At 41.9% G+C, this 22,369-nt stretch overlaps 1 protein-coding gene across 2 annotated transcripts; it reads left to right on the top strand.

The window, feature by feature from the left end:
* Nucleotides 1-11,847: 11,847 nt before the first annotated feature.
* Nucleotides 11,848-22,006, top strand: SRSF3 (serine and arginine rich splicing factor 3). Of its 2 annotated transcripts, XR_004300198.1 has the most exons (7): nucleotides 11,848-11,973; nucleotides 13,707-13,914; nucleotides 15,180-15,314; nucleotides 17,498-17,536; nucleotides 17,768-17,854; nucleotides 18,097-20,327; nucleotides 20,376-22,006. XR_004300198.1 is itself a non-coding variant. In XM_032409923.1 (6 exons), exons 2-6 carry the CDS (start codon nucleotides 13,709-13,711, stop codon nucleotides 18,122-18,124), a joined length of 495 nt encoding a protein of 164 aa, XP_032265814.1. In that variant the 5' UTR covers nucleotides 11,848-11,973; nucleotides 13,707-13,708; the 3' UTR covers nucleotides 18,125-22,006. The 2 variants fall into 2 exon arrangements, 1 of the variants encoding a protein (XP_032265814.1); XM_032409923.1 differs by having other exon boundaries at nucleotides 18,097-22,006.
* The last annotated feature ends 363 nt before the right edge of the window (nucleotides 22,007-22,369 follow it).

Genomic DNA, 22,369 nt, shown 5'->3' with positions numbered 1-22,369 from the left:
CTGTTTAAGTGCTACATGTAAGCATAGCTAAATTCTGACAACAGTTATGGTACCAGCTACCCAAAATTTTTTGCACTTTCTAGGCTTGTGAGTTTCCTTGGCTATAAACTAGAGATTGGTGTGTAGGCCCTAGAAACTCAGAAAAGAAGGGAAAAAAGAGACAGCCATGGGGGAGCTGAAAAAAAGACAAATCTCTTTCCAAGCACAGAATTAAGCACACATTAGAACTTGTGACATCTCGATACCTCTGTTGGCCCTTTTCCAGTTCCTTCTTGTAGTTGCTTTTGAGCAAACTCGTTTCCCTGTATTTGTGATTTCCACAGCACCAACCAGGATCCATGAAATAAAGATTTCTCATCCCCTAGCTGCATAAGCAACCCTTTTACTCAGGCCTGGATCCTTTTCCAGACCTCTTTGTGGGTCTGAGAACCAAATAAGGCAATACACTGAGGCAGGCATTGACGTTCACCCGGAGGGTGTGGGGGTAGAGGGTGGAGCTTAAGTCAGAAAAGGAGGCTCTGGAGCTGAGCTGCCAGAGGGGGCTGGCACAGCAAAGAAGGACATGTGTTCATGTAACATGTTGTTCCTTGGACCTGAAACAAACAAAAGCACACACCCAGAGAGTCAAAGGCAGCTTTTCCAAATGGCCACAATTTCTGAGCATTGCTACGTTGCACTCCTCAAATGATCATCATGCTCTGGAGCCAAACCTGGGGTTTGAATCCCACCTCCATCCCTGACAAGCTGTGTGACCTCAGGCAAGTTACTTAACCCTTCTGTATCCCAGTTTCCCCTGGTTTCAAGTGTACAATTACATTTTATAAATCAAATAAATCCCCAGAGAAAACTAAGGTGAAAGATAAGTGCGTGTGGTGGGTTGAGGGTGGGGAGTTGCTACCCGTAGAGAAAGGTATTTGGTGGGTAGGCACTGTCGGGAAAATGGAACTACTCAAATTAGCTCTCAGCTTACTCCCACACTTCCATGGTCATGGGACACTCCGGGCTTGGAGAAATCGGATCCTTAACTGATGACGGTTGGAAACTGGGAACCAACTTAAAATGAAAGTTTGGAAGGCCTGAAACTCAGGGTTTCCCAAACTTTTTGATTCTGTGACACACTTTGAGAGGACTTCACCTTCCCCAGACACAACGTGGTGAATGAGAGAGAGGAAGTATAACTTGAACAGAACTATCAACTCTAACTTGGAATGAGCAGCCCTCGCTTGCTCTCTGGCCCTGCTCCTTAAACTTTAAAATAAAAGCAAACAAAAACTCATGAAGCAAGCCACAGGTTTTTGCCTGGAGAATAAAGCTTCAGCTAGGTATACTTGTAATTTCAATTCTAAACTACGTGGCAAGCAGCTGGAAGCTATCGAGGCCTGCTTGGTGAGGCTGGAAAGAGACAAGGAGCAAAAGGTGCTATTGTTAGGGGGTCCCTATCTTACAGTCTGTCTTTGCTCTAAGGCCAAGCCTGAAAGGACTGATCACTGCAGAGCCTCTGGGCAAGTGTGGGCAGGGCTGGGAATGAGAGCTTTCATACTCACTTCTGATGAATATTTATTGTCTTCTGTGTGTTAGGCTGGCCTCGGTCCCAAGGCAGGCAGGGCTCTTGTGGCTGGCAGGGAAGGGGTTTAAGAAGAAGCTGGGAGCTCACTTGTCTCCTCTGAATGACTGCATGTAAATGTGCTATAATCCAAAGATTTCTCTTTTTAAAGATTTATTTGAAAGAGAGAGAGAGAGAGTGCACAAGCATGAGTTGGGTGAGGGTAGAGGGACAAGCAGGCTTCCTGCTGAGTGGGAAGCCCAACTCGGGGCTCGATCCCAGGACCCTGAAATCATGACCTGAGTCAAAGGCAGACACTTAACGACTGAGCCACCCAGGCGCCCCTAAATGTGCCATAATCTATAAAATGCTACACTATTATGACAGCAGCAGCAGGATAATTATTTCTTCTCTCTTTTTCTTCCCACTCTCCTCTTTCTGCTTCGCTCCTTTTTTTTTCTTTATTATGGAAAATTTCAAACATATAACAAAAGTAGACAGGAGAGTATAGTATAATAAGAGTACCCATTACCCAGCTTCAGCCAGCCACTCTCAGCTTGCTTTATCTGTGCCCCCGTCCACTTCCTCCAACCCCATATTATTTTGAAGCAAATCTAGAACTCGTATCATTTCATGTGTATCGCAGCACATATCTTTAAAAGATAGGGACTTTAGGGGCGCCTGGGTGGCTCAGTCGTTAAGCGTCTGCCTTCAGCTCAGGTCATGGTCCCAGGGTCCTGGGATCGAGCCCCGCATCGGGCTCCCTGCTCCACGGGGAGCCTGCTTCCCCTCCTCCCATTCCCCCTACTTGTGTTCCCTCTCTCGCTGTGTCTCTCTCTGTCAAATAAATAAATAAAATCTTAAAAAAAAAAAAGGTAGAGACTTTAAAAATCATAAGCATAGGGGCGCCTGGGTGGCTCAGTTGGTCAAGCGTCTGCCTTCGGCTCAGGTCATGATCCCAGGGTCCTGGGATGGAGCCCGGAGTCGGGCTCTTTGCTCAGCGGGAAGCCTGTGTCTCCCTCTCCCTCTGCCTGCCGCTCTGCCTGCTTGTGCTCTCTGTCAAATAAATAAATAAAATCTTTAAAAAAAACATAGTATTGTTATAATTCTTTTAAGATTAATTGTAATTCCTTAATGTCATCAAATATTTAGTCAGAGTTCAGATCCCACATGCGGGTCCAGAGTCAACACTCTGATGTATCATATCTATAGATTTGATTTATTTGATTAAATTTTTTTTAGGGGCGCCTGGGTGGCTCAGTCGTTAAGCGTCTGCCTTCGGCTCAGGTCATGATCCCAGGGTTCTGGGATCGAGTCCCGCATCGGACTCCCTGCTCGGCGGGGAGTCTGCTTCTCCCTCTCCCACTCCCCCTGCTTGTGTTTCCTCTCTCGCTGTTTCTCTCTCTGTGTCAAATAAATAAAATCTTAAAAAATAAAATAAAATAAAAAATAATTTTTCTTTTTTTAATTTCGTATAGATTTGATTTATTAAATGTCCTAGCTTGCGCTGCTCTAACAAAGTACCACAGCCTGGGTGGCTTATAGACAACATAAATTTATTTCTCACAGTTCTGGAGGCTGGAAGTCCAAGATCAGGGTGCCAGCCAGCATGGTCTGGTTCTGGTGAGTGCCCTCTTCGGGTTCACCAGGTGTCTACATGTCTCTATGTGTGCCTGCTTCTCTATGTGTCTTCACATGGTTGAAAGAGGGCTAGATGGTACTCTATCCTCTTCTTATAAGGGTACTGATCCCATTCATGAGGACTCCATGCTCATGACCTAATTACCTCCTAAAGGCCCGCCTCTAAATATGATCACATTGGGATTAGCATTTCAACATATGAATTTGGTGGTGGGTGGGGGGAACACAAATATTCAGTCTATATTTATAAGAGTTGCTTAGAGGTTTAGAATACTCCAAAATATTTTCATCATCCCGAAAGGAAACATGGCACCCATTGAGAATCTGCTCCCCGGGGCTCCTGCGTGGCTCAGTCGGTGAAGCATCTGCCTTCAGCTCAGATCATGATCCTGGGGTCCTGGGATAGGGCCCCAGGCCAGGCTCCCTGCTCCGCAAGGGAGTCTGCTTCTCCCTCCCCCTCTGCCCCTCCCCCGCTAGTGCACGCAAGCTCCCGCTCTCTCTCTCTCACTCTCCTTCCCAAATAAAATCTTAAAAAAAAAATTTGCTCCCCACTCATCCCTGACAAATCCCAATCTGCATTCTAACTCTGTGAATTTACTCATTCTGAATATTTCATATCAGTGAGATCATACAATATGTGACCTTTTGTGCCTGGCTTCTTTCACTCAGCATATTTTCAAGGCTTATCATATTGTAGAATATACCGGTACTTTATCCCTTCTTGCAGCTGAATCATATTTCATGGTATGTATATACTAAGATTTGTTTATTCATTGATGGACATTGGGCTGTTCCTACCTGTTGGCAATTGTGAATACAGCCACTGTGAATATACATGTGCATGGACTTGTTTGAGGACCAGTCTTCATTCTTTCAGGTCTATACCTAGAAGTGGAATTACTATGTCATAAGGTAATTCTACGTTCAACTTTGCGAAGAATGGCAAAACTTTTCCATAGCAGCTGTACTATTTTACATTCCCACCAGCTGTGTAGGAGGGTTCTAATTTCTCCATACCTCCACCACTATTTGTTATTTTCCTTTCAAACATTATGATAGCCATCCAAATGGGTGTGAAGCTATACCTCACTGTGATTTTGATTTGCATTATCCTAATGACTAATGAGGTTGAGCATCTTTTCATATGCTATTGGACATTTTAAAATTTTTATTATTTTTATTTTTTTTAAATACTGTATTTCATATTTGACAGAGAGAGAGCACACAAGCAGGGGGAGAGGCAGAGAGAGAAACAGGCTCCTGCTGAGCAGGGAGCCCAACATGGGGCTCGATCCCAGGACCCTGGGATCATGACTTGAGCCAACGGTAGACGCTTAACCGACTGAGCCACCCAGGCGCCCCTGCAAAATATTTTCTTCTGCTCTGTAGGCTATTATTCCATTTCCACTTGACCTGTTGCAACACCAACTGGTGTACTACAATTCAGTTTGATAATAGACACCCAGAGTTAGCATCAGAAACTGGAGGTTTGAGGGCATGTTTCCTGATAAGACTGCTTCCACTTCAGACACCAGCTTCAGCATCTGGAGGTCTCCAGGCCACCTGCACTCTTGAACATGTGGTTACAAATATAGGGGTTTCCATGACCCCCTAGGTTTGATAATTCACAAGAATGACTCACAGAATGCAAGAAACCACTATACTTGCAGTTCCATTTTTATTATAAAGAATGTAGGGGGCGCCTGGGTGGCTTAGTTGGTTAGGCGGCTGCCTTCGGCTCAGGTCATGATCCCAGGGTCTTGGGATCAAGCCCCGCATCGGGCTCCCTGCTCAGCGGAGAGCCTGCTTCTCCTTTTCCCTCTGCCTGCCGCTCTGCCTACTTGTGCTCTCTATCTCTCTGTCAAATAAATAAATAAAGAATATCTTTAAAAAAAAAAAGAATGTAGGTCATGGGGTGCCCTGCTGGCTTGGTCGGTAGACTCTTGATCTCAGGGTCCTGAATTCAAGCCCCACGTGGGGTGTGGAGAAGCCTTTTATTTTTTATTTTATTTTATTTATTTATTTATGTATTTTTAAAGATTTTATTTATTTGTCAGAGAGAGAATGCGCACAAGCAGAGGGAGGCAGAGGAAGAAGCAGACTCCCCGCTGAGCAGGTTGCCTGATGCGGGGCTCGATCCCAGGACCCTGGGATCATGACCTGAACCGAAGGCAGATGCTTAACCAACTAAGCCACCCAGGCGCCCTATTTATTTATTTTGTAAAGATTTTATTTGTTTATTTGAGAGAGAGAGACAAAGAAGAGTGACAGCACAAGCGGAAAGAGAGGGAGAAGCAGGCTCCCCGCTGAGCAGGGAGCCTGATGTGGGGCTTGGTCCCAGGACCCTGAGATCATGACTTGAGCCAAAGGCAGATGCTACCCAGGCACCCCTGAAGATGCCTTTAAAAAAAAAAAAAAAGATATAGATCAGGAAGAGCCAAATAGGGAGATGCATAGGGGAAGGACTGGGAGGGTCCCCAACACAGAGTTGTGTTCTCTCTTCATAGAATCAGAGTGCATCACTCTTCAAGCACATTGATATATGTACCAATCAAGAAGCTCCATTGAGCTTCAGTCTAGAGTTTTTAATGGGAGTTTGATTATATAGGTTTAACTGAGTAAACCACTGGCTACCTGATTGACTTCATTGCCAACCCCCACCCCCACCCCCCTCTTCCCAGGGTAGGGCTGGCTCAAAGTCCCAACCCTCTAATCATGTGATTGCTCAGGAAATTCCAAGGGTTTTAGAAGCTCAATGTCAGGAACCTGGGACACTGACCAGACAAATTCTTTATTACATAGCAGCTGCCTTTTCACTTTTTTAATGCCTTTTAACATACAAACATTTTGATTTTGATGAAGTTCAATTTAACTGTTTTTTCTTTTGTTGCTGGTACTTTTGGTGTTATCTCGGAATCCATTGGCAAATCCTGTGTCATGAAGATTTACCCCCATGTTTTCAAATAAGAGTTTTATGGTTTGGGATCTAATACTCAGGTCACTGATGCATTTGCAGTTAATTCTTTTTTGTATGGTATGAGGTAGGATTTCAGCTTCTTTTTTTTTTTTTTTTTTTGCTTGTGAATATCCAGTTGTCACAACATCATTTGTTGAAGAGACTATCCTTTCTTCATTGAATAGTCTTGGCCTTTGTTCAAAAATCAGTTGCCCGTGGATGTATGGGTTTATTTCCAGACTCTCAATTCTATTCCATTGGTCTATCTATCTTTGTGCTAATCTATATGTACAATCTATTGAGTACTATAGCTTTGTAGTAAGTTCTGGAGTTAGGAAGTGTGAGTCCTCCAAATTTGTTCTTATTTTTTAATATTATTTTTGTTTACTGGGGCCTCTTGTGAATTCATATGAATTTGAGGATTGACTTTCCATTTCTGCAAAAAAAGGCCTTTGGAATTTTGATAGGGATTACATTGAATCCATAGATTTCTTTGGGTGATATTGCCATCTTAACAATATTTAGCCTTCTGGTCCATGAACACTAGAGATCTTGCTTGTGAGAATTCAGTCTGCTGTGATAGACCTTTGCGATGTTTCAGAAAATTAAGTGTATTAAATGTACAAATGTTGCTGGATATATTTAAAGGAATTAAATCAGTCAAGTGTGTAAAGTTTGCTTAGGGCAATTCTGATTAAATTTTGATTCCATTACCTTTTTTTTTTTTTAAGATTTTATTTTTAAGTAATCAACATGGGGCTTGAACTCACAACCCAGACATCAAAAGTTGCATGCTCTACGGACTGAGCCAGCCAGGCACCCCAAATTTCTGATTCTATTAAAGATTTATCTAAGGACAATGGGATTATAGATCTTATTAAGAAACATTCGATTTGGACGCCTGGGTGGCTTAGTCGTTGAGCGTCTGCCTTCGGCTCAGGTCATGATCCCAGGGTCCTAGGATTGAGTCCCACACTGGGCTCCTTGCTCAGTGAGGAGCCTGCTTCTCCCTCTCCCTCTGCTGCTCCCCTGATTGTGCTCTCTCTCTCTCTCTGACAAATAAATAAATAAAAATCTTTAAAAAAAAAAAGAAAAGAAACATTCAATTTTTAGAAAATAAAACGATGATTGGAAGGTTTAGCTTAAGAGTACAAAAAGAACTGGATTCAAGAATTTGAAACTGATTAATTTAATATTAATCAAAACACCAGAATTAGGAGCACCTGGGTGGCTCAGTTGGTTGGGCATCTCCTTTGGCTCAGGTCATGATCTCGGGGTCCAGGGATGGAGCCCCGAGTCGGGCTCCCTACTCAGCAGGGAGTCTGCTTCTCCCTCTCCCTCTGCCCCTCCCCCTGCTCATGCTGTCTCTTTCTCTCTCAAATAAATAAATAAAATCTTTAAAAAACAAAAACAAAAACACTATCAAAATCAGTCATTATTCCTTTCCAGGCACAAGAACCCCACCCCGCTTTGAAAGTAAAAAGTCCATGGGGCGCTTGGGTGGCTCAGTTGGTTAAGCGACTGCCTTCGGCTCAGGTCATGATCCTGGAGTCGCAGGATGGAGTCCCACATCAGGCTCCCTGCTCAGCGGGGAGTCTGCTTCTCCCTCTGACCCTCCTCCCTCTCATGCTCTCTATCATTTTCTCTCTCTCTCTCAATAAATAAATAAAAATCTAAAAATAAATAAATAAATAAATAAATTAAAAGTCCAGTTGTCACCTGGAACATTCTATGTGGAGGGGGGAAAGTCTACTGGGTACACATACTTTTTCTTCTTCTTCTTCTTTTTTTGGTGCACATACTTCTTTTTTTTTTAAAGATTTTATTTATTTGACAGAGAGAGCACAAGCAGAGGGAGAGAGACAGAGAAGCAGGCTCCCTGCTGAGCAAGGAGCCCGATGTGGGACTCGATCCCAGAAACCTGGGATCATGACCCAGGCCGAAGGCAGCCGCTTAACCGACTGAGCCACCCAGGTGTCCCTGGTGCACACACTTCTAACATAGCTTTATAGCAGCAGCTCTCAGCCTACCACAGAGAAACATAAGGACTCAATTTGATTGAATGAATGTGACTGATCTTTTCAAAAAAAACTTTTTTAAAGATTTTAGTTATTTGAGAGAGAGAGAGAGAGAGAGAGATCATGAGCAAGAGGGAGGGGTAGAGGGAGAAGCAGACTCCCCACTGAGCAGGGAGCCCGATGCGGGACTCGATCCCAGGACCCCGAGATCATGACCTGAGCCGAAGGCAACGCCCAGCTGACTGAGCCAGTGGCTGCTGTACTGGACAACACAGCCCTGAATCAGTTTTCTGGTCTTCTCTGACCTGCTCTGTCCCCGTGAGGCTGACCTCTAAGCTTGCATCACTCAGCTCTCTTGCCCTCAGGTTTCCCGATGGCTTTTGGGCGATAGAAGTCATCATTAAAAGATGTGACTATGGGAAGAGAGATTAGTCCAGTTATTCCACTTTTAACCATCCCTACCCCCGCCCCCCAAACTGGGCTGCTGCAGTTCCTCTACCTCAGGCCATAGTGGCCTCTATTCATAGCCGTAGCATTTAGTGGCTTCTGGTAATCCTGCTCTGTTCCTTGCTTCATAGGGTCTAAGAGCTGCCACTGGGAATAACCTCAATCATAATATTAAAGTATATTAAAGTATAATTCTTATACATAGATATTAATGCCTGGCTATCAGTCATTTTTTTTTCCTTAAAAAAAAAGTACTTAGTGAATTGGTAAGGGGTGAATTTGAGAATCAGAAGAAAACTCAGTGCTGTGATTCTCAATCTGAGGTACTGAGAAGTCTGTGTCAGAGTAATTTCTGTATTTGGAATTTTTTTTAAACTACTTTAATTCAATAAATTAACATAGTGTTTTGTTGGTTTCAGAGGTGTAGGTCTATGAAGTAATTGGAATCTTTCTGTTTGCAAGTGACAGGAAAAAAAAAATCAAGTGACTTAGGCAAATTGGGTGAGGTGTTAGGGAAGGTACGGTGGGGAATTCCAGAAGTCGAACTGGGATCAGGTCTTCTCAAACAAGAGTTCCAGGACTCTATTCTGCATCTCTCAGTTCTCTCCCTTTAGATTGGATCCACTGCAGACTGCCTCTTCCCTCCTGGAAACAGGATGGCTGCCCTGTCTCAGGAACCCACTAGTCAGAGGAAATGAGCACACCTCTGGTTGACCTAGCAGCAGGGCTAGAATTAGCGAATTAGCAGCTGACTGGTCTGATTGGATAGCTCATCCATTCCTGAACTAATTGGGGTGGGGGAGGGGTGCTAAGAACTGGAAAGATTTAATTAACCCAACCACACCTGAATCAATACCACAGTCTACAGTGAGACAGGTAGTTCCCCAGAGGAGATCGAAAGATGTTTACTATGACATATGATCCCCATTCCTTATCCCTACCAAGAAATACTGATAGGGCCCTTTGAAGCTTCATGTGGTTCAAGACTGGTTGGTGGTTGAATAAATGTAAAGCAACATTAAAATAATCCAAAATTTAAATGGATAATTCACTTTGTATGCTGTTACCAGAAGATGAAAAGTGTGTGTGGATGGCCATAGGAGGTTCAAAATGTATCCTGGAATACAGCTGGAGGGATTAAGAGTGCTCCATTGAAAGATGCATGCTGGACGGGCATCACACACATAAACCAAAAAACAGGAAAAATGGTGGGAAAGAATAGGATACTCTTTGAAAAGAGCATTTTTTGAATAGAGATTGTCAGGTGATTTACATACATACTTTCTTTAAGTCATTAAATAATTACACAAACATGTTTAGGGGCGCCTGGGTGGATCAGTCAGTTAAGCGTCTGCCTTCTGCTCAGGTCATGATCCCAGGGTCCTGGGATCAAGCCCTGCATCAGGCTCCCGGCTCCATGGGGAGCTTGCTTCTCCCTCTCCCTCTGCCTGCCACTCCCCCTGCTAGTGCTCTCTCTCTGTCAAATAAATAAATAAAATCTTAGAACATACATATTAAAAAAACAAAAACCAAATATGTTTATGTGCTGCGTGCCAGATTTGTTTCTAGGCCCCAGGGATACACAGGAGTGACCACAACAGACAAAAGCTGAAGTTCCTGTGGGAGGAGACAACACGTAACAACCCCGCAAGGCTGGTATTATTATCCCATTTTACAGAAGAAAATAATTCTGAGACAGGTTAAGGGGTTCTTCTCAAGATACTTTGGTAGTAAGTAGGGGGACTTTGATAGTTCAGATCCAGGACTGTCTGCCTTTAAAGCCTTTGCTTTGGCAGAAGAAAATAAAATTTAAAAGAGGAGAAAAGCTCACACAGAGAAGGGGATCAAACCAAGGCAATATAAGTGAGCCAGAAGAGAAAAACATTTAGAGAAGGAAAGAAAAGTAAGAAGACAAAGAGAAAGGGTTTGCTAAAATCCCCCCTCACCTGGGAAACACCCCAGGTTAGGCCAGCCCAGGTCCTGGCTCAGTCCCTGCAGTATGAAATTCGTATTTTACAGTGAGAAAACTAAGGCTCAGAGCCATTACATTTCTGTATTTTTCCCCCCACTATGGATAAACCTTGTAGAGCCACAATAGGAGGTAAGGCTTCAAAAGAAAGTGTCTGGGAGCTGTAAGTCAATAATGGCATATCTTTCACCTTGTGACTGAAAATACAAGGTATTATTCTTTTTCTTTTTCTTGAGAGATTTAAATTTTAGCAATAAGTCAGACAGCACTGAAAGAGGGTAGGGGAGTAGGTTTCAGGACACCAGACAAACTTCCCAGCTTAACTCACTGTTCCAGAGAGGGAGATCTTAACCATTTTCAAGCACGATTGAGGTATTTCTCTCCCAGTAGTTAACTATTCTTGTGCCTCTGTTTTTCTAGGGGGAAGTGGAAAACAGAGGAAGATATGAGTGGTCTGAGGACCCGAGTCCCACCCTCAAGTCAACATAGCAACCTAGCCTCATCCAGGAGAAAGGCCAGAGGTGCCCTTCCTGGCATTCGTTTGGGGGCCCAGTATTTAAACTAATTCTTCTTCAGGAAGTTCCTTTTGCTGTTATTTGCTAAAGGTGAGCGTCCAGATGGCCTGACCGGTCTCATTTGCCTTTGATTTCTATTAAACAGTTTGAGTCCGGGCTAATGACGCCACCCCTCTCTGCCAAACGCTGCGGTTTGTGTGAGAGGCGGGAAACCAGCCAGAATCGGGCCGACTTTCCAGATCGGGCTTTTCCATAGCGTGGGACGTGGGCGGGCACAATCTGGTGGCAGCTTGGCCTCACACAGCTCAGTGACCTTGGGAGAAACTCTAAAGCACGTTTGTAAACGCGATGGTCTTCATTCCAGTGTAACCATTCTCCAGGATGAAGTAATTAATGAAGTCTTCTAGTATCTAAATCTTATTTGGAGCAAACGGCTCAATCGGGGTTTGGGAGTGACGACAGTGGTGTTATGAAACCCCAGTCTACCCGGAGACGAGGGAGAGGAGAACTGAGGGTAACTTGGAGGTCGGCCACGCGTAAACACCCGAGGAAGCCCCAGGCCTGAGATGACCGGATCGCGGCGGCGCACGTCTCCGCCGTCCAAGCAGCACCGCCAGAGCGCGCTCCCAGCAACCGTGATTCTCGTTGCGTTTACGGGCGCAACGTCACGGCCTCCTCCGACTCTCATTGGGCGAGCCCGTCCAATCATGTGACTTCGGCGTGGCGTATAAATAAGGGCGAGGAGAAGGCGGTGGTCCGCCATTTCGTGGACGCCAAGTCGGGGAGAGCATCTGCGGGAGCCGGGCGGGGAGGGGAGCGGGAAGCGGGAAGACCCATCTGAGGGTGTGTGGATTTGAGCGTCCGCTTTCCAACCCACGATCTCGGTAAGTGACCGGCGACTAAAGGAATGTAGTGGGAAATGGCCCTTAACAGTATCGCGGAGGGACCAGGCCCAATGGCGGCGCCAGGTTGAGACAAAGAGACGCCGCCGCCATTTTGTGACGTTCGGCATGGGGCGGTGGCGGGGGCTTTTGACCCATCAGAGAATGTACCTGGGCCTCAAAAGTGGAGGTGTTTATAATCTTTTACGGGGCAGGGGGTGAAGTGAGAAGTGAGATTACCCGAAAGTTGAGGTGAAGGGGGGGGAAGCCGCTAACTGAATTGTACTCCGCGCCGCGGCCTTTGAGTTTTTGGCCCCTTTTTTCCCCCCCCCCCCCCCCACCACGTTTTCTTTGGAAGCTACTCAGGAATTTTTTCTCAAGTCACCAATCGAGATTGGACCTTTTGGTCCGTATTCCTTGGTTTCTGTACTCACCCGTATTTTTATCTAATTTTAATCTGACTTTATACACCCTATCACTTTTTTTTTTTTTTTTAAACCGAAGGATCTTCCTTGAGTAGCATTGTTCTTGTAGCAGCTTCCCGTTGATAGTTAACTCTGAAACGGTTTACGGCTAAGTTTTTTAAAAAAACAATCTCCAGCAATGATTTGGCTTCAGAACTCCTGGGTACAGGGTGGGGTCATGCAAATAGGATGTGTCTGCACTAGTTATTTTAATTAGGTAACCTCAGAAGAACGTGGTGTTTTAGGAGAAGCCCTTAAGCTGAGTTATTGGGTTGGCTACACTTTGCAGTTGAAACTGATCTACAAGTTGATTAGATTCGTTGTCGAGGTGACTTTTTGAAGATTTATCAAATATAAGCCCCCAAAGGCAGTAAGTACGTGCACTAAGAAATCCCCCCCCCCCCGGAGGTGAAATTAACATAAATTTCATTTTAAAGTGTGCAATTCAGTGGTATTCAGTACATTCCCAATGCTGTGCAGCCATCCTGTCTAGTTGCAAAACTTTTTTTTATTCCCTAAGGAGACCTATACCTACCTATTAAGCAGCTTTCCCCCATTTCCTCTGCCCTCTCCCCCAGCCCCTGGTAACCAGTAATGTCTCTGGGTTTACCTGTTGGATATTTCATATACATAGACTCATAGGCATCTGTAATAGGATGTTTTCAGTATTCATGTTTGAAGCATTTATCAGTACTTCATTTTGAGTAATATTCCATTGTATGGGTAATTTTGCTTATCTATTTATCTTTTGATTTTGGCTTTTGAGAGTAGTGCTGCCGTGATGTACATTTTTTAAAAAAAACCTAACACTTAGCTGCTCGAGGAGTGAAGCTGGTTAAGTTTTTGCTTATGAGGGCACATTAGTACCACTTTTCAAGTGACTCGGCTTTAACTACCGTCTGGTTTTAAGCATGGTTTCATTTGGTTTTTGTGTCTCCAGGATTTGCTTCTGAGCAAGTTATCCTACTTTTCTAAGTGCTTTATTTTTGAGATTAATCGTAGTAATAAAGTCCCTAACTCTGTGCCCAGATTGTAGTAAATGCTCCTTCGGTGTTTGTTTTCCCCCCTCAATTTTTCAAGGAGACCTTTTTTTCTTAATGCAATTCGTGCTGGCTTCTTTGTGGTTATCAGTACAGATGAGAGAAAAATGGGTGTTTGGAGGGTAGTAACTTGTTTGGTTTTTAGTATTTCAGCATTCTCTCAAGGATCTGTTTGTCACTGTGTAGATTATTGCATAAATGGTTAATGTTTGGGGTATTCTTTTTATTACAGAAATGCATCGTGATTCCTGTCCATTGGACTGTAAGGTTTATGTAGGTAATCTTGGAAACAATGGTAACAAGACTGAATTGGAACGAGCTTTTGGCTATTACGGACCACTCCGAAGTGTGTGGGTTGCTAGAAACCCTCCCGGCTTTGCTTTTGTTGAATTTGAAGATCCCCGAGATGCAGCCGATGCTGTTCGAGAACTAGATGGGAGGTAATTTGATGACTAATTTATACTGATAATAAATATGTTGTGTTTTTAATATTTAAAATTCCTAGGATACGTGGCTTTTAGATGGCTTCTTGGCTATCTGAAGTTAAGGTTCTTAGAGACTTATGTAAAGTCTTTGCTGCAATGAAAAAGGACTGAATGGTTTTACTGGTGATACACAGGAAGATCTTTTTATTCAGGTGGCCAGTGAAGAGATAAGTTTAGTGGGTCAATTCTTGGGTGGATTTTTGCATCCAAAATGTGATTAAAGCATTTTGATCTAAACCTTCCACAAAGTGTCACCCGTGGTGTTACCTTTGAATTGGTTCTGAAACAATTGGAAATCAGGTACTCTTCAAATAAGAATGGCCACAAACTGACAATTGTAGTTGGATGATGGTTACGTGGGCTTATGCCATTATCTTTTAAGTGTTTAGATATTTAGGGGGAATATGTAGCTATTTCCTTTTGTGTTTACGGTGTCCTCTTAATGGCTGATAAAGTAACACCTGAGTCTTAGAGGGAACAGGTGCTGCCCTTCTCCCCCTCCTTCCTGGTCTTTGAAAACTGCTGGATTTCATGAAACCAAGATAAATGGTTAATCCTTAAGATCCAAAAGTTAAGGGGTCTGAGGGTTGACTGTAAAGCTGTGTAAAAGGTCATTTATCCAAGCAGATGATAGAAACAGATTTTTCCAGGACCCTGCCTCTTCTCAATCACTGTCCAAATAATGGTGGTTTATCGAAACGGATGTGGAACAATGAAGAGGTGGGGGATTACTTTGTTCCCAACTATTCTCAGCTGCAGTTTCCTAAGTGTCAGTTATTGTGTGAACACTGAGGGGAGATGGTGATGTGAAATGGCCAAAATGCTTCAGTTCACTGCTTTTGCATGGAGAGGGGTTGTGGAGGGAGGAGAAAGACCAGCAGCAAAGCAAATACAGTAAGATCAGTAAACAAGTGCTGGGGGATCTCCCAGCAGGATGTACAGATGAACTAGTTCTTTGAGGATGAATCCAGGGGTTTCATACTTGTAATGTTAACAAGTTAACATTGAGCCCAGTGATTTAGATGGACTCGAACAAAGCACTAAAATGTAAGGAAGTTGGTTTTCTTGATGAGAAAAACTTGTTTTGCTATTAAGGATTCTACAGACATCCAGGTGTGTACTTTGCAAAGAAGCTAAGTTAGGAGTGCTTTTTGCTTTAATACACATCTAGAAAGTCAGTTTGGCTTTTTTAAATTTAATAATGTTTCTTCTCTTCTTAGAACATTATGTGGCTGCCGAGTAAGAGTGGAACTCTCGAATGGTGAAAAGAGAAGTCGAAATCGTGGCCCACCACCGTCTTGGGGTCGTCGCCCTCGAGATGATTATCGGAGAAGGAGTCCTCCACCTCGCCGCAGGTACTTGAGAGCGTGTTTAGAGGTATTGGTGTAATGGAGTAGCTAATAGGAGCAGGTATTTCTCTTAAAGTTTGTTGGTGGGTTTTAAACTTTGAAGAATCGGAGGTTTTTATGAAACATGTGCTGGGTGTAGTTTGGGGTATGTGAGTTGTGCTGAGTGTTGGCTTTTTTGTCTTTAGGTCACTGTTCATGTTGGTAGTCAGTAACTTCTATCTTGGATCTATCTTCTAGTTCATCTTCTAGTTGCATCTTTCCAAGTCTTCCCTTATACTTCAATTTAGGCCTTTTTCCATTTCTTGACTCCATAATGACAAACATTACATTCAACTCTAGCTCTTCACAAAAATGTGTTTTCTACTATTAGCACGATTGTAGTATTTATCAACCAGGCAGCTGTTGTAATGTTACAACTGGTAAAGTAGAAATCATTCTGAAACTAAAGTCACTGACCGATAAAGGGGGCTAAAAAAAGTAATCCCAGTCATCTGTTCTTCAAACCCAAATAGGAGAGATTTCAGTTTTTTTATAATTGAAAATGGCATCATTCTTGGACCAGGCAGTATTGTCTGGATGCTAACTCCACATCTCCTCAAACCTCCAAAATAGTTTCTATAGGACTGAATTTACCTCTTACAGGTGAGTGAAGTCCTTCTAGGAGATAGGAGTTCAAAATCTTGCCCCTTTTGCTATTTTGAAAAACAAAACAACACACTGTTGCCCATCATAATAAAGAGTATTTGTTAGCTAAATAGATGGTTGTACTGATGGCTTGTTTTTCATTTTTTTTTTGTGCTTTTTGGTCCATCTATTAATAAAAATGAACCCCGTTACAGAGTCACCATCATGTCTCTTCTCACCACCCTCTGAGTCTGCATTAGCCAGTCAACTAGCCCTTTCAGCGTCATGTGACCAGCGCGCCCCATTCAGCTTGGCTGGTGTCGTTTCACATGACCCAGGCATGGCCAGTCGTCAGGTTGCACCGCCCTTTGGTTCCCGAGCATGCTGTTTTCTCTCAGCCTTCTCTCCAACCTTAACCAAATCGGCAGCAGCCACCTCGACCGCCCACACATTCCTGGCCAATCAGCTCAGCTGTTTATTTACCAAATGTCTTCACAACAACTACAGCAGCAGCCTTCGGCTAACAAAAAAGCAGGAAAAATCCACAACACCCCCTTCGCCAACCAACTAAATCCAACGCAACATCTGGCAAAACCTTTTCAGCAAATTCTTCCTGGCCGTCAGTCCGGCAGCCTCACCTCACCATTTCTAGCTTGTTGAAACCCAAAACTAGTAAGTTTTTCCTGCTTATACAGTTTACTGCTGGTTAAAATAAGGAGTAAGCGGCTTAAAGTAATTCTTTTTTCTGGATCAAAGGCTGGCTGTGCATAATTGAATGGTAACGTACATATATATTGCTTGAATAAAACTTTTAAGGGTGATAGGGAACTCATAATGTAACTAGACCTTCAAGTGAAACTTATTTGCATGTGTGAGATGCCAAACTAAAAATTTTAATAACTCTAACAGATTTAGCTTTCCTTTCTAGCAAAAATTTGTTGAATCCTATCACCTTTAAATGGTTTTACTAACAGTTTTCAAAATTTAAATTTTGGGGGTGAAGTGGGCCAAGCTAAGGTAATTTTTATAAGCCTAAACACACTCTTAAATGTGACGATCACAAATGCAGTTCTAATGTAGCACTTAATGGCATCAGTATTTACACCTAGCGCGTTTTCACAAAATTACACTATCCACCTGGTACCTAAGTCTTGTCATGGACTTACAGGTTTGCATGGGTTCCAAATACTGGTTTATGGTACTGTTTTTGGAACTACTTGTGGGACTATATTTTGGTGTGGTGTTTGGGTAGTGAAGTTAGTTTGACATGAAGTTTTGCATTGGACAGATCTGCTGTGAAGCATTCTTTGTTAAAGTGAATCCATGGTTGGAATACCTGCTTTTCACTTGAGCTTTTGGTTCCTTAATCCTTCTGTGCCTTTTTTTCTTTTCTGTTTTTTTTTCCCTGTTTTTTATTTATTTTTTTGTTTTATTTTTTTTGGACGATGGGTGCCAGTTCTTCGGCACATTCACTGGGCCCAACAGTGAGATTGAAAAGTTGGGAAATGCCTCACGCCATAAATACTAATTGACAATTAGCCTAATTTTCCTGTTTCTGCTTTTAGATCTCCAAGACGGAGAAGCTTCTCCCGCAGCCGGAGCAGGTAAATAACTATCTTTTTTGGGCACGTTCTCAGAAATGACCGCGCTTCTGTTCTTAAACTGTCCTCTAAATGACATGGTTAATGGTAAAAAGACTTTGGCTTTAATAATGAATCAAGTGGTGTAATAGAGCCAGTGTTGCCGGAACGAACCAACTTAATTTTTGAAGACTTCGTACAGATGTTTATTGTGTATAATTCTGAATGGTCCTATTTTTCTTCTTCTGGTTTTAGGTCCCTTTCTAGAGATAGGAGGAGAGAGAGATCACTGTCTCGGGAGAGAAATCACAAGCCTTCCCGATCCTTCTCTAGGTCTCGTAGGTAAGATCTTTAATGACTTGGACTGTGTATAAACAATGAAGCAAAAACAGAACTGGTCACCTGAAGCCATTTTGACAGGCGGGGATACTCACCACTATACTAACGAGGACCTGCTCTTCCTGAAGCCATTTTGATTATTTTTACTATTTTTCCATAAAAGTCTTTGATGTAGTTGTGTCATTAAGTAATGTACGTTAACTTTTGTTCTTGGTTGTTTTTTTTTTTTTTTTTTTTTTTTTTAGCCGATCTAGGTCAAATGAAAGGAAATAGAAGACCAGTTTGCAAGAGGAGTGGTGTACAGGAAATAACTTCATTTGACAGGAGTATGTACAGAAAATTCAAGTTTTGTTTGAGACTTCATAAGCTTGGTGCATTTTTAAGATGTTTTAGCTGTTCACATTTGTTTGTCTCTTGGAACAGTGACAAAGATGTAATTCTCTATGATTTGAACGGATCATATGAGGCATGTAATATCAAGAATTGTTACTTTACAATGTTCCCTTAAGCAAAATTGAATTTGGTTTGAAGTTTAGTCTCACATAGACTGATAATAAACCTCTAACTTCTGCCCAGCTAAGGCTTGACATTTAATACTACGAAAACTGGCAAAAATTGAACGAAGTTTTTCCATAGCTGGGATAATAGTATGCAGCTGTAGTTGAAGAAGCAGTCTTTAAAAGCTGGTGTGAACACAAGCCGCCAGCAGGGAAAAATTAAGCTGTACTGTTAAACTAGATTAGAGGTTTAAAAAAAAAAAAAAACAAACTATTCTTCATACTGGGCAGGGGTGTCCAGTTGGTGTAGAATTGGAAGTTGCAAGAAAGTTAGTTTACCTTTGCTTTAGGTCATAAGTTCCTTATGTGATTGCTGTATATGAACACACAGCTCTTTGTAACAATCTCTGTTTGGTAATTTGAAACTATTCAAGATACCAGTGGCCTGCCAGTTTAAGGGTACATTGTAGAGCTGAACTTTGAGTTACTGTGCAAGATTTATTTTTTTTCATGCTGTCATTTGTAATATGTTTGTGAGAATCCTTGGGATTAAAGTTTTGGTTACAAATTGTTGTTTAACCCGAAAGCCTGTTTTTCCTTGCAAAACTAAAATCTGTGAGCTTGGTATCAAGTCCAGGTATAACATTCCTATTGGAAGCCATACTTCTATTTTCTTGTAAAGTGCTTTTGAATTAATAAAATATTAGCATAATTGTGTAATAGTCGAACCCACTATTACCATAGTTCTTGTCCCATGGAAATCAGTTGGTTACACAAATCTTAGAAGAAACACAACTGAGGCTGAAGGGAATTTTTGGTTGTCACCTACGTGATTGTTCGTACTTAACCATTTTTTAGGAGTAGGAGCCAGTTCAAAGACCATGATACTCTGTGACCAACATTTTAAAAGTATAGCAACCTGGTACATTATAACCCAAAGTGACCCATTAAAGAAGGTTTTTATCATTAGCATGAGACCTTTCCACAAAGCTTAAAAATTGCTTCCATTTTATATAATTTGAGGTGTTGCATGGGAATTCTAAATTGATCCATCATGATGTAAAATTCACTATATGGTTCAAATGTAACAGTGCAGAATTGAATATGGAGGCATGCATAACCCTTCCTCTTAGAAATCCAGAGGAGTTGTAATTTCAAATTTTTGTGCAATTAGATTAAATCATAATGCAACAGTCTTGTGGCTTAGTTTCCTTAAATGTGCTATTTAAAGGTAGTTTTGGATTATGCTGTACTGACTTTAATATGAAAGATGAGTTATTGCATTGAGTTGGGCCTATAAAGATTTTCTGAGACGTAGGTCCTAAACAAATTGTTTCCAGTGGTCCTTATTAACTTCATGCAGATACCAACTAAGGAGGGGAGTCATTGGTGTCACAAGGTAGAATTGTCAGATTCAACATGAGCCTTCTTAGAGAAGACCTTTTTAAAGACTATTGATGTACTGGGAGCTCTGGCTTTTTGGGCCTTTTGTCTTTTGGCATTTTCTCATAGCCCAAAACTGTTCTGGTTCACAACAAGGAAAGATAGCTAAGAGGTCGTGAAAGTAGTACGGTATATCAGTATAATCACACTACTCTTATAAATGGACATTCATATGCGTGTTTTTGGCAGTATACAGCTTGCAGAACCTTAAGTTGGAAGGGTTTTTGTAAAAAGGTTAGTAGGTTGTGGGTATAATGTGGCTTTATACAGAATCTAAGATAAAGTTGATCTCAGGGAGTTATCCTGACATAGGCCAAATTTGCAATCACTTTAACCAGAAGCCTCAGCACAGTTTTTATGGCTTGTTAAAAAAAAAAAAAATTTTTTTTTTTTTTGGAATATAGAAGCTGTTAAAATCACTGCACATTCAGCTTCTGGCTGTTAAAAGTTCTGGTTACTGTGATTTCTAAAATTGTTTCATTAGCCAACTTTGTCCCTGCATCCTCTTGAGTTAAGGACAATACTGAAAGAGATTAGTCACAAAAGCTGACCTCTAGTGTAATGACTACAGGTGTTCACTAGAGGTCACTATTAATACTGGGTGATGATTTAAGGATACAAGGATTATAGTTGGTTTTTATGCTTTTCCAGAATAATACGTGGTTCTCACCTAATTGTGGGTTACTTCTGACCTTCATGTCTTAAGCAGAATGGTGAAGATAAATTAGCCAGAGGAATTTTCATTTTATCAGATGTAGATAACCTTTTATCTACTGTTTACTTTCACAGTTTCTTACATAGTTGTGATCTGTAGATGTCTTCTCCCCCTTTTAGTTAGACTCACCCATATCTGGATGGGGAGTCCTGGTTGCTTTTTATTAGAGAGTTAATATGGTTCATGTTAGTACAGTGCTTTATCAGGAATGCTGTTCATCAAAGAAGTTCTTCAAAATACAGCCTGATTCCAGGCCTGTTAGGTCTTTTTTTCTTATAGAGTAACCAAACACTGTGTTATTTGAAAGAATTCAAGGTGATAAATATCCCTGATTAAATGACTAAATAAGACCACTGGTTTAGTACTTCGTTTTAATTTGCTTTTATTTTCAGTCGTGAACATTTTTAGTTGTCAGATCTAGTTGGTGGTAATGTCTTCCAGTTGTATATTTTTGTACTAGACTGCTGCCTTCTGGGTTTTTTTTTTTTTTTTTTTTGAGAATATGAAAGATTTTTATAATTAAAGTAGCTGAAGAAAAACTGGGTTGGAGTATATTTTTATTAAAAATTAGTGTTGAATTCAGTTTTCTATGCCCATACAAATGCTCTTTATTAAAGATTCTTTGGAATATGGCAAAAGAATTCAGCTGTATCATACACTTGGGAGATTCTGAGAAGAATCATTGAAAATTTGTCTTGATAAACCTAGTATAACTGCTCGATTTTGTTCTTTATTGGGATTGCAGAAATTTAGGATAACCGTATTTAGACTCCTTTAGTATTCTAGTTTTCTTGTTAATTATTTAGAACACAACACCCAAAATGTTTTCCAGACTGACACATGGGTATAATACTACATAACTCATTTAGTTTTTCCTCCATTCTCTGTGACATACATAAAACATTGTATAGTTACAGATATGTACTTAGTCTTGAGGAAGTGAAACTTTCTGGAAACATTGTTACTTCCTAGTCATTTGGAGAGGTCCTTATATGGAGAATATTTCACTATTTCCAGAGCAAAGTTGAGCTTTCCAGAAAAATTGTAGGTGACTTTTGCTGCTTTTATTTTTTTTTTTTAATAATCTCTACACCCAACATGGGGGCTCGACCTCACAACCTGGAAGTCAGGTGGCCTGTTGTACCCACTGAGCCAGCCAGGTGCCCCTGATTTGCCCTGCTTTTCAAGTCTTACTTGTAAATGGCACCTTTGTTTCAGTATGTACTTCATTCAGGTTTCATATGGGGAAAGTTAGCATCCTTTAGGGGTGGTTTTTACTGACCATCCCCAAATCTGCAAATGAAGCCAAGGGGGAAAGTTGCTTAATGCTACCCTTTTTTGGGTGTTAACTGTTAGGATTGTTCATTTGTAAAAGGAAATGGAAATGACCAGAATATAAAACTAAGGACAGCTAAAAGTTCTTGAAAGAATTAACTCCCTCAAAATGATTTCTCAATTTTTTAAAAAATTTTTTTTAAAGATTGTATTTCTTTGATGGAGAGAGACACAGTGAGAGAGGGAACACAAGCAGGGGAGTGGGAGAGGGAGAAGCAGGCTTCCTGCGGAGCAGGGAGCTTGATGCGGGGCTCGATCCCAGGACCCTGGGATCATGACCTGAGCTGAAGGCAGACACTAAACACCTGAGCCACCCAGGCACCCCTAAATTGTTAAGATTTTTTTTTATTTCCCCAAAGATTTTGAGAGAAGGGAGCATGAGTAAGGGGAGGGGAGGAGGGGCAGAGGGAGAAGCGGCTCGGCTACCCACTGAGCAGGGAGCCCCATGCACGGACCCTGAGATCATGACCTGAGCTGAAGGCAGACGCCCCACCGACTTAGCCACCCAGGCACAAAAAATTTTGAGAG

Source organism: Phoca vitulina, unplaced genomic scaffold (assembly GCF_004348235.1).
Source record: "Phoca vitulina isolate PV1807 unplaced genomic scaffold, GSC_HSeal_1.0 scaffold11, whole genome shotgun sequence".
In the NCBI taxonomy this organism is placed as follows: Eukaryota; Metazoa; Chordata; class Mammalia; order Carnivora; family Phocidae; genus Phoca; species Phoca vitulina.
The sequence above is the reverse complement of the archived record's forward strand: the minus strand, read 5'-3'. Positions and strand labels throughout refer to the sequence as shown.

What these genes read in the sequence shown, in the direction of transcription:
- SRSF3 (XM_032409923.1), top strand. Translation starts at nt 13,709, where the DNA reads ATGCATCGTGATTCCTGTCCATTGGACTGTAAGGTTTATGTAGGTAAT. An exon ending in GTTCGAGAACTAGATGGGAG is followed by an intron (nt 13,915 to 15,179) that starts GTAATTTGATGA and finishes TTCTCTTCTTAG; the next exon opens with AACATTATGTGGCTGCCGAG. An exon ending in TCCTTCTCTAGGTCTCGTAG is followed by an intron (nt 17,855 to 18,096) that starts GTAAGATCTTTA and finishes TTTTTTTTTTAG; the next exon opens with CCGATCTAGGTCAAATGAAA.